Source organism: Mycena indigotica, assembly GCF_014461135.1.
Source record: "Mycena indigotica strain 171206Taipei chromosome Unknown Mind.scaff0017, whole genome shotgun sequence".
In the NCBI taxonomy this organism is placed as follows: Eukaryota; Fungi; Basidiomycota; class Agaricomycetes; order Agaricales; family Mycenaceae; genus Mycena; species Mycena indigotica.
Genome location: NW_023503016.1, coordinates 227,572 through 248,535, shown reverse-complemented (window position 1 = coordinate 248,535; position 20,964 = coordinate 227,572). Strand labels below are relative to the sequence as shown.

Below are 20,964 nucleotides of genomic sequence, written 5' to 3'. Positions count from 1 at the left end.
GACGTCTGTCTCGATGTCCCCCATCGATATCCAGGCGAAATCCTCCGGAGGACATTGAACAACAAGCTCTTCCAGAGCGGGGTAGACGATGGGAGAGTTGATGAGAAAGTTCAGGTCGTGCTCCCGCGGCCAGTCGAAGGAGAGAGAGATGACGCGGGGGGGTGAATTCCGTATAGAAATCGTCAATCTCGTTGCGGAATTCGATAGAGGGGAACTCTAGTGTGCTTTTGAAGGACAAAGAGACTGGTCGGGTGCCAGCCCGCTCTATCCAGAGTCGCGCAATGGAGAGCTTTGTGATAGCGATGCAATCGGGTGATATTTGGATTTCGTGCTGCTCTTTTTTGTAGGAGAACCGTGTAGTCTTCTTGCGTGGCTCGTCCGAGTCGGTGAAATTGATGAAAAGACGGTCCCAGAGCTCTGGTATTCGAGAGGCGACGGTCCGCCAGGAGGAGGAGACCGCACAGAGCGCCAGCGGGCCCTTTTTCAGTCGGAGTTCGCTCCATTGTTCGTCTTGTGACGCAAGAACACGGAATATAGCTGCGAGAGTTTCAGGAGCGATGGTATCGATAGATGCCAGACGTTTCATGAGAGTGAAAGTCGAAGACAGAGATATGTGATGTGACAAGCGCGTTATGACACGCGAATGATAGCTTGATGTTATGCGCACCAACTACTTATAGTGGACCCTAAGGCTATCCTATATAGATATGTATGTACTATCCATAACTAGATATGTTGTATGGTTTCTATGGCATGGCTTTCTCAAGCTTTCCTTATAAGGCAAGTGTATATAATATAACTTCCATTGAAGTTTAGTTTTTTTTTTACTATTTATTTATGGTGTACCTCAGTAGCTCAGCACCAGTGCTGGAGAGGACGAGCCAGGTCTTATCCATGACAAAAACACCTTGAATGCTTTTGCGAATTTTTTCATAGCAAAAACCACCTGCAAAAACGTAAAATTATTGTCTGTCTTAGTTTTTTCTTCGTATATAACCTGATGTTTTCCTTAGCAATCATTAAGTAACAGACCTAAATTTTTTTTTTAGAGAAAAGTAATAATAAAAAATCTCTCAGAAAAAATTATTTATTTTAAGTTTCAAAAAAGTTGATCTTGTTGGAAAGAGAGACAGCTCGGGCACACTCGCTTGGGACAGCACTTGGGGGTGGGAGATGGAAGAGAACAGGTCTATAATAGGCTATACAACAGCTTATATATACACACAGGGGCTATGGTCTGCGCAGCAACCAGTGTTCGAACAACACAACATGATCTGCATTTCGATATATCCAACTTCTTCACGGCGGAAATGGCCCAGTGAGGTGCTTGAAATACTCTCTGTCAGGCCTCAGATTAGGCCGTGCCAGGCTCCTCCTGAGCACACATGCCCGAAACAGGACAGACGGGTCGTGACTCGTCGGGGCCTATCAAAGCAGTTCCTTGTCAACGTCGGTGTCAGTCTTCAGATCGAATCGGGCTGTTCAGAAGCAGTACATAGGTGACAGCGTAGGGTGTACACTACTGTATCTTGTATACGCGGGCGGCGAGCCTGCCGTGGACGGTGGCTGGGGGGTGGTCAGCCACCCTGGGCCCTCCTGCTCCTCCTCGCGCCGGTCCTGGCCACAGAGGGGACGATCGTATGTTCCTTGCAGGCCAGGCGCTGCTCCTAGCCTCTGGCACTCCCTCCCCCAGTCTTTTTGTATAGTATACTGGATAATTTATTGTATATTGTAATAAAAGCATTATGAATGCCACTGCATGTGTGATTATGTTATCTACACAAATGCATGTACTATGATCATCAGATTGTATTTTTTCACATGATGATTGGCTAGCACTTGGTGCTCTGAAGGAAGACAGGTACAAGTGAAGTGCATACAGAAAATGTTTTTGGTGTGCTCAGGAGTCAATACTGCTGCTGTACAAGATAAATTATAATCTCTGACACTACTACTACTCATCACAAGTTCAAAAAAACCAATATATATACACTGCATCAGCATTCCTTCTTCTTCTTCTTCTTCTTGCTGCCCTTCCCCATGTTGTTTGCCCCCAGAACGATGTCCCCCCGGCGCGGCGGTGGCGGGTCCACAATGACATCTCCGCGCCGCGCGCGCGGGATCGTGACGTCGCCCCGCCGTCCAGGTAGGATCTTGACATCCCCCCGTCGACCGGGGGGTAACTTGACGTCCCCCCTCCGGCCCGGCGGCACTTTCACATCGCCGCGCCGGCCCGGCAGCCGGTCTCCGCGACGGACGTGTTTGTCGCGGGTCTCTGCGAGCTCTGGCTCGTCTCCGTCTCCGTCCTCGCCACACGAGTCGTCTGGCATTTCATGAAGATCGAGTACTTTAGTGTGTCCAAAGAGGCCATACCTTCGTCGTCTTCTCCGTCGAGAACGACATCGCCGCGCCGTGGAGGGCGGATGCGGGCGGGAGCGACATCGGCCTCCTCGTCTTCGTCTTTGCGAGAGTCTGGAAATATCATTAGTCAGCAGTATGATTCGCAGAACAAATACTTGCCGTCATCCTCCTCGTCTTCGTCTCCGTCGACGATAACGTCCCCGCGGCGTGGCGGGCGGATGCGGTCGGGATCAGCCTCGTCGTCATCGTCATCTTCACACGAGTCGTCTGAAAAGGGTGGTCAGAAAAACCAAGTCAGAAAAATTGAAGTCGTGCCTTCTTCCTCGTCTTCGCCGTCAACGATAACGTCTCCGCGACGCGGTGGGCGGATGCGGTCAGCATCATCTTCGTTGTCGTCGTCGCAAGAGTCTGGAGGGGAAATGTTAGCACACTTGTAGAAGTAGGTCCTCGCAAAAGACTCATACCATCCTCCTCATCGTCTACGATGACATCCCCGCGCCGCGGCGGGCGAACTTGAATACGGTCCTCGTCGTCGTCAATGCCGTCTTCATCTTGCTCTTCGTCATCGTCCCCACACGAGTCCGAGGCGGAATCTGCCATGAAATCTGCCATCAAACTCAGCAAACCGGCTTACCAAGACATAAGTTGCCCATACCTTTCACCGCGTGGCCCTTTCCCTTCCCTTTCTTTGCAGGCTTTGCCGTCTCGTCGTCGTCTTCGTCCTCATTGCAGCTGTCGTCATCGTCGTCGTCTTCCTCTGAGTCCACCGGCTCCTCTGCATCTTCAGAGGCGCAGTCGCTTTCCGGCGCCTTCTTGCCTTTCCCCTTTCCCTTCTTCGGTGCGGGGCGATCGTGATCTGACACACACTCGGAGGACTCTTGCGCCTCGTCACCGTCGTTGCACGAGTCATCGTCCTCTGCAGGCTCTGCTTCGCGGCGTCCGCCCTTGCCCTTTCCCTTCTTGGGCTTACCCACAGGCTCGTCGTCATCGCCGTCGTCCCCGAATATTGCGTTGATCACATCCTCGCGGTCCTTCTCTTGGTCCTGCAAGCGTTCTAAGCAAAAGCAGACAAGAAAGAGGAAAGCCTGACATCGCGCGACCGCGCACCGCCTTTCCCACTCTTTGGCACCGCCCGCCGAGCGAGCACCTTGCCAGGCATGGTTGACTCTTGAGCTTCAAGCTGTGTTTCGAATGCGAGTCGCTGCGAGAGACTTGTTGGCTTTCCAGGTACGCCACCTTCCGCCTTATGTACCCCTGGCCCCATATCGCGGCGTCTGGTATTCTTAGCGCAGGCGTCGCGCTGGCAGCACGCTCTCTCGGGATCAGCTTCTCCGCCCGATAGGCTTGCGCAGGCATGTCGTTGTTGACAGCGGGCATGCATGCATGCATTCACGGCCATTGTGCCGACACTGCCGAGGAAGGAATTTGAAAGGCACCGTCGTTTCTCGGTATTGACGGGCCGCCGAAAACGTCTTGCTTGGTCTTGCTCAACGTCGGGGCAGAGTCGGCGCCGTGGACATGATAGGTATGATATGATACCTGTCGTTCGGGCCTCGAAAGAGTGGAGGGGTGGGCTGGATCGCTCTGGGTTAGGTCAAGTAGACTTGAGCGGAACGCGGTGAATGAGCGGTGGAGACAAGGTTGAGATCAAGTTGAGATGGCCGTTGGGAATATTGGACAGCTAAGCATCACGTGATAAAGGAAAGGTACACTGCAAATCCTAAAATCCGATTCTTCAGGCTACATTAACAATGATATACAATCCTGCTGCGCGGTCTAACGGTATTCACGCCGTCAACGACCCGGATTTGGACCCGGAGTCGCCAGTCCTGAAAAGGAAACCCGTCCGTGAATAGTACAACGAGGGAAACAAGTTGGAACATACGTAGGCGATTCGACGTTATTATCTCCACGAGTTTCAGCGTCGCCCTCTGCGTGTGTGTCGGATAAACCGGGCCGTCGACGCGGGCCTCGCGCCGATAGTCCTGCGGCGCGAACTTGGTGATCTCCTTGTTGACAGCCTGACGGACGGTCGCTTCCGCGGCGAAATACGCGTCGACCGCCCGACCGAACGCAGCAGGGAAGTCGCCAACAGGGGCGCGTGTGTCCATCGAGGTCTGCTCGATGCAGATGCAGGCCGCTACGGGCAGATTAGGACGCACAGGAATTAATTTGATGGATTTCCTTGCCAGCAACCACTTCGGCGCGTTTCGTGTTGGTCCAAACAGTCTAACAGTTGTCAGTGATATGATTGTTGTAACGGCAGGGCAAGCGCACTACGTCGGTGAACTCGTGTGAGAGTATGGAGGCACATTGGCGGATAGTTTTCGTCTGCCAGAGGGGTATCAGCGCCGGGACATCGTGATCGCGGGACAGCGGCAAACCAGCTGGTCATACCCAACACCGTCCATCGTCAGAATCAGCCGGGATAAAAGGATGCGCACCAGATTGTCGTGCTAATGAAGGGTAAACAGTTGCGACACGACGAAAATTGCAATACTGACTGGCTGTGCGACATCTGGTCCGTGGTTAACTGGTCCCTGTGACGGACTAAACAAGCGGCTTCATGAGAAGCGCTACTCACCTCCTGCACAAGTCAACGACTAGACCACCGAGTGAGACCGAAGGCCGACCCACATACTAATTCACGTTAGAAAATTGGACCGATGAAAATGCAACTCACTTGCTAAGCCGCAGTCAACGTCCGCCTGTAGTAAGGGGTAAGGGGAAGGGCTCACCTCATCCTACAGGTGAGATAAGCGTGATATGCAAGTCAAGGAAGATAGCACTAACTCTCTGTGCCGCATAGTGAGTTTAATCGCCACTTTCTCGCAATACAGTAGAGTCGTACCCAGACATGAGGAAAATGCGGCAATACCATCGCCAATAGGCCTGTAGGTAAATTAGGGGGGTTGAAGCACTGCGACAAGCACAAGAACATGCCTGCTATATCTTGCACGTGTTGCGAGCCGAGGCAACTGTATCGTCGATTAAACAGCATACAGCGCGACCTGGATTTGATGCCACTCACTCCTCGACTGCCGCTGCGATGCAGGCGTCTATGTTGGTTTGACGCACAGAAAATAGGATTGGCTTCATTGCATCGCTGGACAAAAGCTGTTGCATCGTTTGCAGAAGCTCTTCGCATGATGTCTTTTCGTCAGAGAGATCTACAATCGCAATGTGTAAGCACATTGCGATACGGAGGAACGGGAAGGTACCTCCAATTCGAACAAAGTGAAGAGGTGGATGTGCCATGGCTTTCAGCGGTTGAATATATCGATCTTGAAGCAAAACGTCCGCTCTCTCAAATCTCTTTGCTTTGGATTCCACTCGCCCCAACGTTTTGCGGAGCTCCCCGAAAGCCATTGTTACCAGACCGTGATATTTGGTGAAGATGACGATAACCGGGGCTACAGAGTGAGTTAATTAACATATGGAAGAACGAAAAGCCTTTTGCTGACCATCGCCCGCAACCCCCTCATTGAAAAACCGCTGATCAGCCGACGACAAATAAAGGTGAGTGTCGGTGCGTATGCAATACCTGAAAGCATTTCAATACAAAGTGATTGGAGAGGCTTTACTCACCAAATAGCATGAATCCGTTCAGAGAAGCTCGTGGTCTTGGCTCGCTGCTTGAGCAAAGTCTGCACTACCCCAAAGTTAGGGTCGCTCCATCCGTTGAATCCTGCAGAGTCATGTAGTATGAGTGCGGAGCGCGGTATTTCGTATTCCTTTTCGGTGGGCTAGCTAGCGTCGGTGGGCACAACCAGAAATGTGAAAGACGGACCTGCGACGGAGGTCAGGTGTGAGTATAGTAAGATTCAGAACCAGAAATACCTCATATGAGACTCCACATAGTTTACGCAGCAGAGCAGTCTTATCCGCGCCGACCCTTCCTGTGACGAGAATATAGCGTTTTTCCCCTCGAGAAATTGCATCTGTGGATGATTGCTGATTAAAACCTGCAACCGCCGCGACGGGGGGGACCTGTGAAGGATTCTGGTCCATGAATCGCGTATTGAGTGTCGTCTGGAGCAAAGAATACAGCGCCTCAGAACATGATGACCGCTGAGGTCAAGGTGATCGACGTGAGAAAGTTTTGACATCTGTCTAAATCGGGATGAAGGGTTGGTTGACGACTCTCACACGAAGTCACTCAGCGCAGACCTGAAGTTCCTGATATACCGCCGAAATGGGCGCACGGGAGCCCTCCTCATGCCGCTGCAATGGGCTCATTGATCCCATGAACTCCGGACTACATCGCTAGCGCTGTTTCAAGCTGGTTAACACGCTCGGGCTTTTGAAGGTGCCAACTTGAATTTTTCTCAATCATGATGATTCGTTGCCTGTTGACCTGAAATAGGGATGACGAATCCGCCTCATGTTTACTGTGCAGCACTTTGTGGACATGCGATCTACATCTTCACCTCCGCCGCTATGACCCAACCCCCACTGCCAGTGGCAGAACTTGAAGCCGCTCCCGCGGAGCGCGAAAACTCGACCACGCTGCACGATACTCAAACGTCATGTCCATAGTGCGTCTAAAGCTATCATGTCAGCCTTGGGCTTGACTGCGCTTGCTCAGCTTGCACATTCTTGTGGTCGGGGCGGTAAGCATGCTCAAAATAGCGCATGGGATTTCCAAAGCGCAGTACAGGACAAAGTGGGAAAGTCGTCGCTCATAACGCATGTGTTGGGTGTGGATTACGAGGTAAGTCTCGAGTTCTGCCAATCCGCACTCTGTTTTACTATTGAACACCCACACCAGGTAACAACGATCCCTTCACCAGAGAGTTGGGGTACTATTCCTGCGGGAGTCAAATCCATGCGACAGCCACGGCTTGTGCTGCATGAAATTCCTTACATGCAAAGAGCAGGGCAGACGAGTGGTCTTGATGAAGTGGAAACATTAGTGTCGGCATTGAAATCGGGACCGCTCGAACATCAAGTCCACGCAATCTGGTACGTTCCACAAGTTTTGTCTCCAAGAGTGTGTCTTAACCATCACTTTAGGCTCTGTGCTCAGATACCCTACGTGGATCCTCACAGTGACGCCCTTGATTCAGTCGAGCTTGACTTCGTAGGCAAGCCGACACCACTGCGAGGTCAGGCACTGAGAGTCCTCGTTGAATCTGAAAGCACTTACCATTCCAAGTACCACGCATAGTTTTTTTCACCCAGTTTGACAATCTTGTTGATCTGCAGGACGAGCAAATCACTGGCAGTTTGCCGGAAAATTTGTCGGAACATGAAATGGAGCGCTTGACCTTCCAAAAGGCTCTCAATCTATACCAACACAGTTGTGCCAATGTTCTCCTTCGAGCCAGCCCGGAGGTGCCATTTTTCCGCCTTTCTGGTGAGTGCATGCAAGCTTGGAAACCGCACTCCCAGTACCATGAATGACTGTTCACCTTGATCAGGTTTAAACGAAGAAAACTTGTCTCAGCAATCGCAGCGAGACGTTGATTCTCTTCTCCAAACGACGCATCAGCTTGCAGAAGAGTATGTGGACAAGATCTCATGGAATATGACAGGAATGCCGGAGCAGTTGGCGAGCGTTCACATGAAATTGGAGAATTCGATCCGGTAAAGTCATTTTAGATGCAGTACGAGAGCCGCGCACTCATATCATGCATATAGAACAGGAATGACAGGTTCGTGCAGCTCAAGTCGTGTCCTCCGAGATGAAGAAGCGCCGGCAGTGTATTACGACGCGTTATTCAGTGTCATTCTTTGGAATAGATTAAGCACAATTCTGGACAAATCGCACAGACAACTAACACGGGGATGGAACCTGGAAGATCCCCACGTAGTAAGAACATACCTGGGTTGGAATGTGACAGCTGACCGCGTTCAGCTACGCGACTCTCCTATCTTTGTTTCCGCAATTCGCCAGATAGCCGGTCTACCGGTGATAGATGGTTCAGACAACAAGGCCTTAGGAATGTGAGAGCAACATAATATATGCTTTGAACTGACTCGAACTTACAATCGCCGACTCGGATAGCGACATGCTCGACAGGTGGCAACTCGTGCTCACTCTCATCGCCGGGATTCTCGTCTCTGCGAATATGGGCCGCATTGCCGCTACCTTCGCCGCATTTATCTGGATTGGTCATGTCGTCCTACAACTAAGAAGGCGGCTGTGAGTATTGATTTCAACTCAAGTCTCACCAACCAACAACAGGATAGCCCAGAAACAGTCCGCATTTTCCTTGAATCCATAATTCATCTCACTCTGCTCCTGGACCGTATCTTCCACAGTGCGCTGCGGCCAAACATCGGTCGACCAAAGGCATTGACCAATGCGGATATCAAGCAAGCATTGGAACAATACCAAGCTTCGGAAACAGCAGCACAGGTCCATTCCGATGTCCAGCTGTTTATCGACGACACATGCGAGTCGATATGGAAAGCCCTGTGGGGGCTGCGCAAGAGAAAAGCCGAAGATTTGGTGCGGGAGTTGGTAGATCAATGGAGGACTGGCTCAGGGAGTTCCTTGACACCGTTGAGGGTGACGAGCCAGCATTGACTTTTGTATATGTACTATCAACAAATTTAAACACACTCCCCTCCCAGCATAAGTACTCTGAACAAGCAGGCAGAAGGGCCGTGACAAACGTGATTTAAAACCAATAAGTGGACGTTGTAGACCGGCTGTAAAGATTAAATGCTGTTACTCATGGGCAGCTTGCCAGCCTGCCAGGGAGCTGAGCAGTGACGAGGAAGTAGTAACCGTTGGAATTGAATATGTACGGTAGTAACAGGTGAGTCGTGACAAGTCACGCAGGAATATTGAATTTAAGTAGAACAAGTAGCTGGCGCATAGTCGATACAAGGGATCGGTGGGCCGGATTCAAAAAGGCACTTTCCAAGTGCACCGAAGCGCAGCAAAATGGACACATTGGGAATTGAACCCAACACCTCTCGCAGTTGCCTAGACAGCCGGAATCGACGCTGAAGGCGCAAATTCCAAACTATCGCTGCTAAATACCAATAGGGGTGGCAAACGAGCTCGTTTGAATAACACGGTGGTAATGTATCGCGTATGGTACAACAAGTAGAGGGAGTAAGTAGAGTAGGTAACCGAGTTGTAGGGTAGTGAGTAAGGGTGTCCACGATGAGGGAAGTAAAAGGTATCGCTATCCTACGTCGAGCTCGACGCAGCCAGAATACTCACCGCTCCGAATTTCCCATCTGCTTGCCGTTTCCGGAACCTACGCTTGCTGCACTTAGACTTGTCTGAGCGAATCTTCTTGAAGTGGTCGGCGATCGAGGCATACTCGCGCTTGCACCCATCACACTTGTATTTGCGGAGTTCCTTGGTACTCTTGACGCTAACCGACTGCTTGCGCGCGCCTTGAGCTTCGGTAGGTTCCACAAGCTACACAAGACAGGTCAGTGTAGGGTAGCAGCAAGAATAAGGGGACGTACAATCTCCGATGGCGCTGTCCGGAGCCAGTCGGCGAGGACGACAGTCGGCCCCCATTTTGTCCTCGACACATCCTTGTCTCGGATACGGAAAGTCGTTGACGTGCAACAGGCTGGGATGTGGTTGCGGATATCAACGAATTGGAGGCGGTGGGCGGTGCAGTAGTGGGTTTTGTCGGCGGCGCGGTTTGTGCGCTTCACGTGCTTCCTACGGGGGCGCACTTGTTCTTCTTCTTCATCCTCCTCATTTTCGTAGTCATCCTCGTCATCGCGCTTGCGCTTGCCAGCAGCCGCACTTGTGCCCTCTTGCTGGTCAAAGACAGGCGCGGTTGTTTGTTCGGGTTCTTCGTCGTCAGACGAGTCATAAATCACCATCCTCGAGCGCTTCCTCGCCGGCTTCTGCGACTCTTGTTGGTTCTCTGCCCCAACCTCTTCGTCGTCCTCTTCCATCGGGGTCAGCATATCCTCGCGCTTCGGAAGTCGAAGCTGGCGGCGTCGGATATGTTTCGTAGACCCGCAGATCGGAACGCGATGGAATACGACCATATGTGTGAGTAGGTCGAAAGCATCAAACATCGTTGGACCGCAAGAAGGAACTGGACATGTCCTGGGCTGTTTCATTGCGACAACGTGGGCGAGATGGAGGTGGAGGTGGAGTTGAAAGGCGTTGTTGGTAATGAATCTTTGAAATGGCGTCAACGAGAGGGGAGGGGGCGACTAGATAAAAGTCACTCACTGAGCCATTCTCTTTACGATATCCATGTCCCCATCGAACACGCAGAAGGGGCAGAAGCAGGGGGATAGGGCGACAAGGAGCTCGATATGGCCATGAAACTCTGGCCTCTCGCCTCCCAAACCTTCCCCATTATCGAAGGTTATGCAGTTGGTCGCCTCGTCGGTGAACGTCACTCCCGGTGTACTGAAGTCAACTTCGATGTCGCCACGTGTTGCAAACGGCTCAAACAAACGAGCGTAGTGCTCAAGGCACTGGTCACGGTATTCATCGCCATTGCCGTCGAGATCGACAAAGCTGGTGGTGGAGGTCAGAAGCAAGAAGAGCGACAAGGGGAAAAAAAGCGCGACTGACGTTTCAGACGTGATGACGTCATAGACGACGCGCACCTTGGGCCAGACATTGAGCCCATGAACGCAGCCAAAGTGTTCCTCATCGCACTCAGTTTCCCCGCAAATCTCGACGTCACTGTCGTCCTCGAGCCAGCGACAGAGAGCCTTGCCGCCGCTGGACCACCCAGCATTCTTGGCAGTTTGGACATGACCAAAGACATGCCTAGCAAAATCGTCTCGAGAGGTCCAGATCGTTTCTCTTTGGCGACACGGCTTCCATCGGCAGCTTTGCGGGATAAAGTCCACGCTAAGCTGTTGAGTCGCTTTGAGTTGAACGTCGTTGAGCATGCACTTGTGAATATGCGTGGCCATATTTGCGCCATCAAAGGCATGGGTTTTAGAGCTAAAAAAAAACAATGGGAAAGGTTCGAGAGAGAGCAACTTGACGTACGAAATCTCAATGTCGCAAAATGGACAATGGCCTTCTGGAGTCGGTCCCTCGCCAGGATAACAAAGTGGGGAGGGTTGTGCAGGAAGGCTGAGCAAGCCATTGACGGACTCGACGAGATGAGTAGCCTGGTCGTCGTTATCCACGATGAAGTTGGTGATGATGGCCAAAACTTCATCGATGGCGGACCCAAGGCGAGGCAAGCGACGACGGAGTCCGATCACGTTCTCTTTTCCGGAGGTTACTGCGACGTGGCCGGCTATTCGTTTGCTCGGTGTGTTGGTGGGGATAGCGGCCATTGGTGGTCGTTGAGGAACATCCTGCGTGCGAGGATGAGTAAAGAGAGATGGGGCACTGAGAACCCACAATTCCGTTGAGCTCCCGGAACGGCGCCTCTTCGAAAAAAAGACGACGCTTTTCAGTCAAGCGGAGTTCAGTCTCGGTGGATACCAACGCATGGTGCTTCCGGCCATGCACTCTTGCCACTTGGAGGGCGTCGGCCACGACATTTGACTGTCGTTGGTGCTCATCTTCGTCATCGTCGTCTATTTGCGCAAGCTTTTTGCGTTCTTCAGCCGCCAGGTCAAGGGCCTGGAAGAACGCCATCAGAAAGAGCGACAAGAACAAGCATTCAAATGCGTTTACCGCTTGCTTCTTGGCACGAAGCTCGACGAGCTCGGGCTCCGACTCTAATGCTGTGGACTCGGCGGCGGTAAGTTTCAGTGGGGCCTTCGGATCCAATCCGCGTGCCAGTCCAGTAACAGTCTGCAGGTGAATGAATATGTGGAGAGGGAGGAGGGAACGTGCATGTGTTTTACCTTCATTATCAGGACATGCCCATCGTCAACCTCGTTACGCCCCACGAGCACGTTGCCGAGGTCCACAGTCGAGATTCGAGATTTATAGGAAGACTAATCATAGATGAAAAACAAAGAGGAAGGAGAAAGAAAAAAAGACGGACAAAGAATTGGTCGGAACCAGATGCATGACCCATCAGCATTCGTCGCTCTTCCTCAGAGACCTCAGCGTCTATTCGATTAGCCGTCCCGCGTCTAAAGCTGTAAAAAGTGACATTTGCTGCCCAAATCCAGTCAGTCACAGGTAAGCGACACGAAACAAGCCTAACTTTGGAAACCAGCTCGCAAAGTGATACGCTTGAGGCGACCTGCCACCCAAGAGTAGGGGACAGCGAATGTGTGGTCCACGGACCACTTGCCATCAATGATCATCTCCTTGCGCAGAACGGGCAGGTCAAGTTTGTCGTGTCGTATTCGCAATTGGATCGCTCGTGTGGGGAATACCTTGGGTCGAAGTATTTCTTCAATGGAGGATACATCTTGAAAGATATTGTCGGCCAAAGCGAGCGTGAGAGCGTACATGAGGCCGTCGACCATGCGATGAGAGTCGGGCTCTTGCAGGATGAAGAAATGCTTGTTGACGCTGTCGTTTTCGCGGAAACCTTTGAGAAGTCGACAGGTGACGAGGAGACCAAGGAGCGGGCGATCCTCTCTGGCAGGATTTGGAATCAACCAGAATGCGTGGTCACGCCATAGCAAAGCTTGATTAGTGCCGCGGTATTGAGCGGATTCAACGAGGGCGCCGGGTCTTTCGGAGGACAGCGCGATGATCACCAGCTGATACATCATCATCAGGCGGAAGCGGTGTGTTCGACAGCAGGTTGTGTCGGTGAAGAGGGCTTTGAGAATGATGACAAGGTCGATTACGTCGCCATGCTCTTTGGCGCGAGCAGCGGTTGAGAGTCGGATGGCCGAGGTGAATTCGGGATGGGAGATGAAGTCAATGGCTTTGGTGCGCAAGATTTTGGGCAACAACTCGAATGTTTTGCGTTTCCACAGAGCGAAGAAAATGTACAGATAGCTCTTGATCGTCTTCTTGGTTGCGAACTCGGCCAGTCGGCCAACGATGACGACGCTGAGGAACCGAATAAATTCCTTGAATATGTCTAGTAGGATTAGAAAAGATTTGGGACAACAAGTGACACGCACCGTCAGTAGGGATTGCCGACCCTTGGACAATCTCCTGCGCCCAACCCTCTGGCCCACTAATGCGTTTTTGAAGAAAGAGTTTCCACAATTTGGCGACGCGTTCGTGAATGTACTCGCCCGCGGGAGAGAGCTTGCGATTGTGTACCGTCCCAGCAAGTGGTCTTGTCAACGCTTGAAGACGCGCAGGATCTTGTCGGGCATCAGCGATTCGTTGGTCGTAGACTTCCTCGTCACTCCTTCTCGCCCGCTTTGCCAGAGGCATGGTGGTGGAAGGAGGGAAAGAAGCGACGGGCGTGACATGGGGGGTGGGCGCCCTTTTTATAGTGGCGGCGTCGGGGGTGTGACGTGGGCGTCGGCGTCGTCGTCGGCGGCGGCGGTGTGCGCGTGCGTGCGTGCGTACATGTGTCGTACGGCGGCGTGCGCGCGTGCGTGGGGGGGCCGCGCCGGCGTCCTCCTCCTCCTCCTCCACCTCTGCGCCGTGTCCGCGTTCGCGTCCCGGCGCCGCGTGCGTGGACGTCCGACACACGCGTCCTTTGTCGGCGGCGGCGGCGTGGCGGGACATGCGCGCAGGACGCGGCGACCCAGGACGCACGTCCCGCGGAGAGCTTTGCAGAGCCAGCAACGCAGGGACGTGTGGTGTCAACAGGAAAAGGGCGGTGTCACGTGGAATGATGTGATTACAGTACAGAACGCGTCTAATTTATTTGCTTCTACGTGGCTCGGGCTGAGGGTGCTGACTGCTGTTCAGCGCCAATGTAAATAAAAAGTTGGTTGAACACGCACAGAAGGAGGTCCACGCAAGAGATTGAGGCGTTCTTCGTAGAAGAGTCCTTCTGCCATGTAGTTATGACGCCGCAGACAGTACGGGCTGACTGTTGTCCGTGAGTATGCTTGGAGAGTGAGTGGAATGACATACTCTTGAAAGGCTCTGGGCGGCTTGTGATCCTACTTTTCAAGTCAAAGGGCGGGGTGGTGTTGTCGGCGGTGGGCATGGTGGTGGTTTGAAAGAGAGTTGTAACTGATGACGTGCGGAACGATCGATGCGTCTTTCGACGCTGTTGCATGTGACTCGATATTCCGTATTGCGCGAGTCATGTGAACGATCGACGGCGTCGCGCGGCGACGTGACGCGGGTGCGGAGGCGCGGATCGGTTGTTGATGCGTACGCTTGGCCGTACCGCTGCGAGACTCGCGTTGGGTCAGGGACGGGATTGAGGCGCGTCAGGACGTCAGGAGTGGGCGCGCTGGGTGACACGATCGCGGGGACGTGGCGTGAATGACGCGAAGACGTACGGGAAAAAAGTGGACGCATTGGGAATTGAACCCAACACCTCCCGCAGCGACAAGGGCGCCTCCAAGAGAGCCCCGATGCTAAGCGGGCGTGATAAACCAACTACACCATGCGCCGGTGGAATTACCTGTGGTCTCTAATGTCACATGGCTGTCAACATGGTGTGACAAGTGATATCCTGGACTAAAGCTGAGCTAAGCGAGCGTGATAACCAACTACACCATGTGCCGTTGCAACGGTCGCAAGAAGGCGCCATACGATGCGAGGTGATTTGCAGAAGTACGAGGATAAGCGCCGTGATCAACAAATGTCACATTTGATGGAGAATTCACGATAAAACAGGTTATGCACAGCCCCCGTGACCGATTCATCAGGTAAATCTTGCTGGGGTACACCTGAGGAGCAAAGGCTAGAAGGCTTGTGTGAAATGGGAGGGTTTTCGAGGCTTCTTTTGCAATATCAACTTCTTTTGATGTCTTTTCTGATGTTACGTTCCCATGACCTCAGGTATCGTGGGCTAGGTCGCCGGGGTCTCGTGCTTAGGCCCAAAATCCCCCGAAACCACACCAGACAATAGCGAGTACAAGTGTATGGTAACAGAGGTCAGTATTTGTGTAAAGTTGGCTTTCGTCACAACCTGTCACGCCACAAGATTACCTGCTTGCATTGCAGTGCTCGCCAATACTTTCAGTATCAGTTAAGGAGAATAAAGATACGACGTAGTAGAGAATATAACACCAAACATGTTCTTAGACTGAGGGCCTCAGAATAGTAGACCTAATCGATAGCAGGTGCTAGGCCTAGGTGAGATCGGAATACTTCTATTAGTAGTAGTGAATAAGTATTGGAGGATACATAAACCCTATCGATATGAGACGTATACTAGACGAAGAAGAAGAATTAAGGTGCATCTAAACTTGGTCGTTGAAGGCCGGCGGAACAATCGCCATGCGAATGTACCAATCCACGCCATCAAAGCTGACGGCCTCCAAAAGCCTGAGCTGATCGAGACGCACACGGCCTTTTGGGCTGGAAAATCGGTTCGTTGCGGAGTAGGGGTCATGAGGAGTGGGAGCGAGGGTCAGCGGTGGGACGGTCCGTGAAGACTCCCGGTGGTATGCGCAGTTGTAATCATAGTCGTAGTTTTGTGCAGCCACCACAAACACTTTGACATGCTCGGCGATCTGCCGCGCGAGCACGAGCCGAGAGAGGTAGCTTCCCGGTCCACTGTCGCAAAGGAGCATAGGCTGCGTGAACGTGTCATAGCCAGGCCACTGTAAGATAAGATTCAGTCACATACGCCGTGAGCAAACGAATACTGACCTCGATAATCAAGCGCGACAGTCCATGGCGCCGATCCGAGTCTTCGCGTAGGTTTCCGGGCAATCGCGTGGCAATTGACTCATCCGCAAACTGAAGGCACGCGGCGCTGACATTGGGGCCGAGAAGCTGTGTGACTGCCACCCCGACCTGTCCTGGCCCGCGCGCTGGAGCGAAGGGGACAGTGATTGGCACACGAAATACACGGAGACTCTCCAGCAGTCCGACTGCGTCAGAGATATCAGGAACAAAGAGCATTCCGCGGTCGTGCGTGCGTGCGCGATGCCACCAATCTGAGGGCTGAGCTAAGTCAGATTGGGGGGACAAGATGCTACTGATCTTCAGTCAAGTCAGCCAACGTAAATCAACAAACGATAGCGCGGCAGGCTTACCGCGACGAATGAGTTGCGATCAACTTTTCTGCGTGAGCCGACGGATTTTTTGGGCTCCACCATATAGCTCTGCATGTTCTGTTTCAGAGTCGTGACTGGGCCCCGGTTCGCGGGGAGCGCGGGCAGCTGGATCGTCACGAGTGATTTGCACTCAGGCTGGCGTGTTTGCCATGAAGCCGCTTGACGTTGGGCAATCGGGGCGAGCACTGCCGCTGGCGCGAGAATACCGGGCACAACGGCCTGACGGGTAGTATGATCAACGATGGCACGGGAGTATGGAGCTGGATTGGAGAGGATTACAGGCTAGACGAATGGTTTGAGATTGGCGTTTGCAGATGGGCTCCCACTTACCCCCTCACTGTTGCGTCCGAAAAGGATGACACGGCGGTGATCTTGTTCGTTAACTCGAGGCATTGTTAATTGGAAATGAGCAGAGACTGGTTTTTTGATGATCCAAGCCAGTTGGAAATGGGAAGTAGGAAAGAGAGTGGGGATTGAGGCTTGACGATTGCCAAACACGCATCGCTACTTATACCCGGCCTAATACACTGGTCGTTTCGTGCTTTGTTACCGTGGTTGCACAATGCGTCGGCTATTGAAAACCAAGTAGGCGAACACTTTGATTGACCCAGCTCGCACCATACGAGACGGACAGCCTGAGTTCGATCGTTATTTCGTAGACTTGAAGGTACATGCACACAATGACGAGAGGGCTTTAATCTTGAGTTTTGCAAAGAAAATGTATTTCAGAGCCGCATTTTTGAGGGAGACAACTTTGAAGTTTTTGCTCGCCTGAGCCGCTTCAGACTTGCAAGACTGCTCGAACAAGAAATCAAGCGCTTCCCCAGATCTATCGGGTGTCGCATTATGGAGCGGTGAGTAGTTCTGAGCTTGTCTTCAAGAATCGAAGAGGAAAAACAAAAGCGATGCCGATTAGTCAGCGTGACGTCAGTGACTTCATAACGTGAGCATAATCACCCGAACCACTCGGATGCCCATGTCCACCGTGCGCAGTGGCTGCGGTGCATCTTTCTTCCTGCCCTCATCCATTTGTTTGCCTTCTGAGCCACTTTGACGACCATGATGCAAGACCGGATGGCTGCCTACAAGGTAAGTGCGCCTTTTTGCAGGCGTTGGTCGCTATTTACTGTGTGATAGGCTCAAAAGCTGGCGGCTGGACAGAGCTCCCCCTCCTCGGCCGCGGGTCAACCTGTCGAAATGTCGACACTCTCAGAGAAGGAAGGACTAGAGACAATGACTGGCTTTCTGGAAGAGGCGCGTTTTCTTCACTTCACCCATGTTGGCCAATACTGAAGTTTTGCAGGCTGCCTCGATCCAGAACGCCATTAACGACTTTTCCGGCGACATTTCCCGTATTGGCACGCTCAATGTACGTGCTTTGGACGCCATTGGGGACAGTACGGGCCCCGCCACGGAGCTCGACGCGCTTGTCGCTGCCACCTTGCAACGTAGCACGGTGTTGAAAGAGCGAATAAGGAGGCTGCAGGAGGCGGTCAACAGCAATCCCGCGCTACGGCGGCAGGAGAAGGAGATGCGCCAAAATCGGGCCACATTTGTCCGCCAGAAGTTTGTTGAGGCGGTTCAGGCATACCAGAAGGTCGAGCAAGAGCATAGGGCGCGGTCACGGACGAGAATTGAGCGGCAAATCCGTATTGGTGTGGCTTATATGCTTCTGCTTATCATTTTTCTCAACTACTTCTTCTAGTCAAGCCCGACGCGACACAGGAGCAGATTACCCAGGCAATTTCGAGTGGAGAGGGAAGCCAGGTGTTCATGCAAGCTGTGTGTTGTTCAGTTCCCCACTGCGATAGTCATCTGACAAAAATTAGTTGACCTCGAATGCAGACTACGCTCATGCTCGATCAGCCTATAACGAGGTCCAAGCTCGTGCCCAAGATTTGCGGAAGATGGAGGAGACGCTAGCCCAGCTAGCGCAGCTCTTCAATGATGTGATTGTTTACTCTTCTTTCGGAAGCATCATTGGCTAAAACCTCCTCAGATGGCAGTTCTTGTCGACCAACAGAACGAGACACTCGTCGCCATTGAGGACAACGCGCAAAAGGCGGAAGAACACGCGGAGGAAGGGTGAGTTTTTTTGCTGCTATCAAGTGTTGTCTCGCTAATGTGGTCTTTGACAGCGCAAAGCAGGTGGGCATATCAGTGGACATCGCACGCCGACTGCGCAAGAAGCGTTGGATCTGTTTCTTCATCGTGCTGATCATTGTCATCATCCTCGCGGTGGTGTTAGCAGTCCAGTTTGCACCGAAAAAATGAGGGGGGTTTGATCCACACGGGAAATATTGGATGGACATGTAAACTATCTTAATTTGACCAAGGACAATAGGGATCTGAATAGTTAGCCCGTCTTGCTGGTGTGAATCCACCAGTATCAACAAAGTTTGTCCACTTCGACTCCCGCTTAATTTTGCTGTACGCCCGCCAATCCAGCGACATAGTCACACCGCCTAGTCTCGTCCCCATCCTGCACCTCCAGGAAGCTCCCACTCGTGTTGGAATCCGGACTCTCTTGGAGCACCATCCGCTGTTTGTCGCTTCCGCTAAACGACTTCCAGAACGGTGATCTGGCGAGTTTATGGGTGTTTGGATTCAGATCCCGCACGAACGACAGCCAGTACGCGATCAGCTCCGACGCAAAGGCGATCTCGGTCGGAGTCTGGGGGGTGAACTGGCGTGTGCCGTTGACGCTGTGGAAGGATGAGCATGAGCGGTTACGGATTTTGAAGAAGAGTATGCCCACCCAGTATTTACGCCCAGAAACATCATCCAATTTTCCGCTGCGTGGGCCACTGCGGGGCTTCCGCTGGTCGGGTTGGCCTGGTTGTATCTATACGTCCATGCTGTCGCCTTCCCACACTGTGACACCGCACTTGCGATGATATGCCTGGCACATTTCAGCTCTGACTCGCCCGTGGCGGCTTGGAACTGCAACGCAGTCGAGTTGGAAAATTGTGCGACGGGATATTCCTGTGGCGGCCGTTGGGTGAAGGAAACAGGTAGAATGAGCCAAAATACACACTGCAACAAGTCCGTTGGCATCGTCGTTAGACATGGAAGGGAAGAAAGACTTCAATGCATCGGGAATGCTGCTGCCCCCAGACAGCGTCTCGTTTGTTGTCGCACCAACGATAATGGGTACATCTGCGAAGCCTCGTCCTGCCACAAAGGTGTTCGTTGGGAAGTCAGTGAAGATTTTGCCATCGAGGACAGGTTGGAATGATTTGTAGCCAGTGCTAAGTAATGTTTCAATCAGCAATCGAGGGGTTGCGCCAAAGAAAATGCTCACAGGGCCGAAGAGCCAGCAGTGGCGTCTTGAGCTCGTGCTAATGCACTTACACTGGCTTGACGAAGACACTCCATTTGATCTTTTATCGCACCGGCTCCACATCCGGCTTGCGAGGCAAACGAGTTGAATTGGGCCTTACAAAATAGTCAGCTGTGGAAATCGCCGCTTTCATTGTACTCACCACACGTTGCTCCGGTCGTGCCAATGGGGTGCGGTACACGCTCTGCGCGATGACTCCTCTGAAAAGATTCTTCCCCTTGTCCGAATTGGCGACCATATGCAGCTCGACAGAACTCCCGCCCGCGCTTTCACCATTGATCGTCACCTTTGCTGCGTCTCCGCCAAACTTGCTGATGTGTTGTTGCACCCATTCGAGCGCCAATACTTGGTCTTGGAACCCGGCATTGAGATCACCGAGTGTCGCGTCAGCAGATAGTTCGGGATGGGAGAGGAAGCCGAATGCGTCGAGGCGGTAGTAGACCGATACGATGATCACATTAGGGGACTGGTGAATCCAGTGGTCGAATGGCCAATTGGCGGGGTTTCCAAAGACATACCCACCGCCATGAATATATACCAAAACAGGCACTGGTAAGCATGAGCCAAGGCACTGGTGCAAGGATACGAGGGAGACGCACGGTTATCCCCTGCTTTTGCGTCCACTGGCGCGTATATATTGACCTTGAGACAGTCTTCTGAGCCCGCACCACCCACACCCCCTTTGCTAAGATTCAGTAGATTCAGGGTTGACATCGGTGACTCTTGCCTCCCGATGCGCCTTGGACGCAAAAGTCTGGATAGCGAGTAGCATCGACAATGCTCCCATTCGTCTCGCTCGTCACACGCGTCGTGTTGAGGGGTAAAGGTGCTCTGAATCGAAGGTTTGCCAGCGGGGGCTCCGCATAGGGCAGTCCAAGATAAGCAACGGTGTTTGGGAAGGAGAGGTTCCCGAGGTAGCTCGCATAGCCCAGGTCGACAACATTAAGGTCGCTGGCAGAGGACGGCGAGAAGGGGAGCAGGAGGAGCGCTAGCCGCGCAGTAGTCGACAACTTCATGTTGACCACTTATTCGAACACTTTGAGGGTAAGGTTTAAGTCTTGGAGGTCGACAACGTCGGACTTGGATGGAGGAGATGGGGCCGCATGAGCTTCTTCTTCTTATATTCCAGGCAATCTGCACGCGACCCGAAGTGGCCGACTCTGGAGGTTGATTTCAGGGTCTATGACGAAGGAGAAGCGCGCGGTAGCCAGAAGCAACCCATCGAGCATGGATCACGTTGGCGCGTCACGGGTCTCTGTGACGTGATCTTGATTTTTTTTGTT

General features: G+C 52.5%; 4 protein-coding genes across 4 annotated transcripts; 2 read left to right on the top strand and 2 right to left on the bottom strand.

Moving 5' to 3' along the window:
* Positions 1–6,729: 6,729 nt before the first annotated feature.
* On the top strand, positions 6,730–8,896 carry MIND_01379900 (uncharacterized protein; the record flags this gene model as incomplete). Its single annotated transcript, XM_037370218.1, has 11 exons — positions 6,730–6,899; positions 6,950–6,974; positions 7,022–7,075; positions 7,133–7,326; positions 7,378–7,469; positions 7,520–7,720; positions 7,785–7,950; positions 8,005–8,176; positions 8,222–8,310; positions 8,372–8,509; positions 8,557–8,896. The coding sequence occupies 11 exons, from the start codon at positions 6,730–6,732 to the stop codon at positions 8,894–8,896; spliced, it is 1,641 nt and encodes a 546-aa protein (XP_037213219.1).
* Positions 8,897–9,511: 615 nt separating this feature from the next.
* MIND_01379800 (uncharacterized protein) lies at positions 9,512–13,876 on the bottom strand (the record flags this gene model as incomplete). Its single annotated transcript, XM_037370217.1, has 11 exons — positions 9,512–9,748; positions 9,799–10,477; positions 10,532–10,825; positions 10,883–11,263; positions 11,312–11,628; positions 11,675–11,899; positions 11,954–12,073; positions 12,127–12,219; positions 12,270–12,385; positions 12,435–13,271; positions 13,315–13,876. The coding sequence occupies 11 exons, from the start codon at positions 13,874–13,876 to the stop codon at positions 9,512–9,514; spliced, it is 3,861 nt and encodes a 1,286-aa protein (XP_037213218.1).
* Positions 13,877–17,397: 3,521 nt separating this feature from the next.
* Positions 17,398–18,612, top strand: MIND_01379700 (Syntaxin-like protein; the record flags this gene model as incomplete). The annotated part of the gene is made up of 7 exons (XM_037370216.1): positions 17,398–17,427; positions 17,476–17,592; positions 17,642–17,993; positions 18,044–18,120; positions 18,168–18,287; positions 18,338–18,423; positions 18,477–18,612. The coding sequence occupies 7 exons, from the start codon at positions 17,398–17,400 to the stop codon at positions 18,610–18,612; spliced, it is 918 nt and encodes a 305-aa protein (XP_037213217.1).
* A 145-nt stretch (positions 18,613–18,757) lies between these two features.
* On the bottom strand, positions 18,758–20,697 carry MIND_01379600 (Aldolase-II domain-containing protein; the record flags this gene model as incomplete). The annotated part of the gene is made up of 7 exons (XM_037370215.1): positions 18,758–19,043; positions 19,097–19,323; positions 19,376–19,589; positions 19,643–19,776; positions 19,824–20,230; positions 20,281–20,361; positions 20,403–20,697. The coding sequence occupies 7 exons, from the start codon at positions 20,695–20,697 to the stop codon at positions 18,758–18,760; spliced, it is 1,644 nt and encodes a 547-aa protein (XP_037213216.1).
* Between the last annotated feature and the right edge of the window lie 267 nt (positions 20,698–20,964).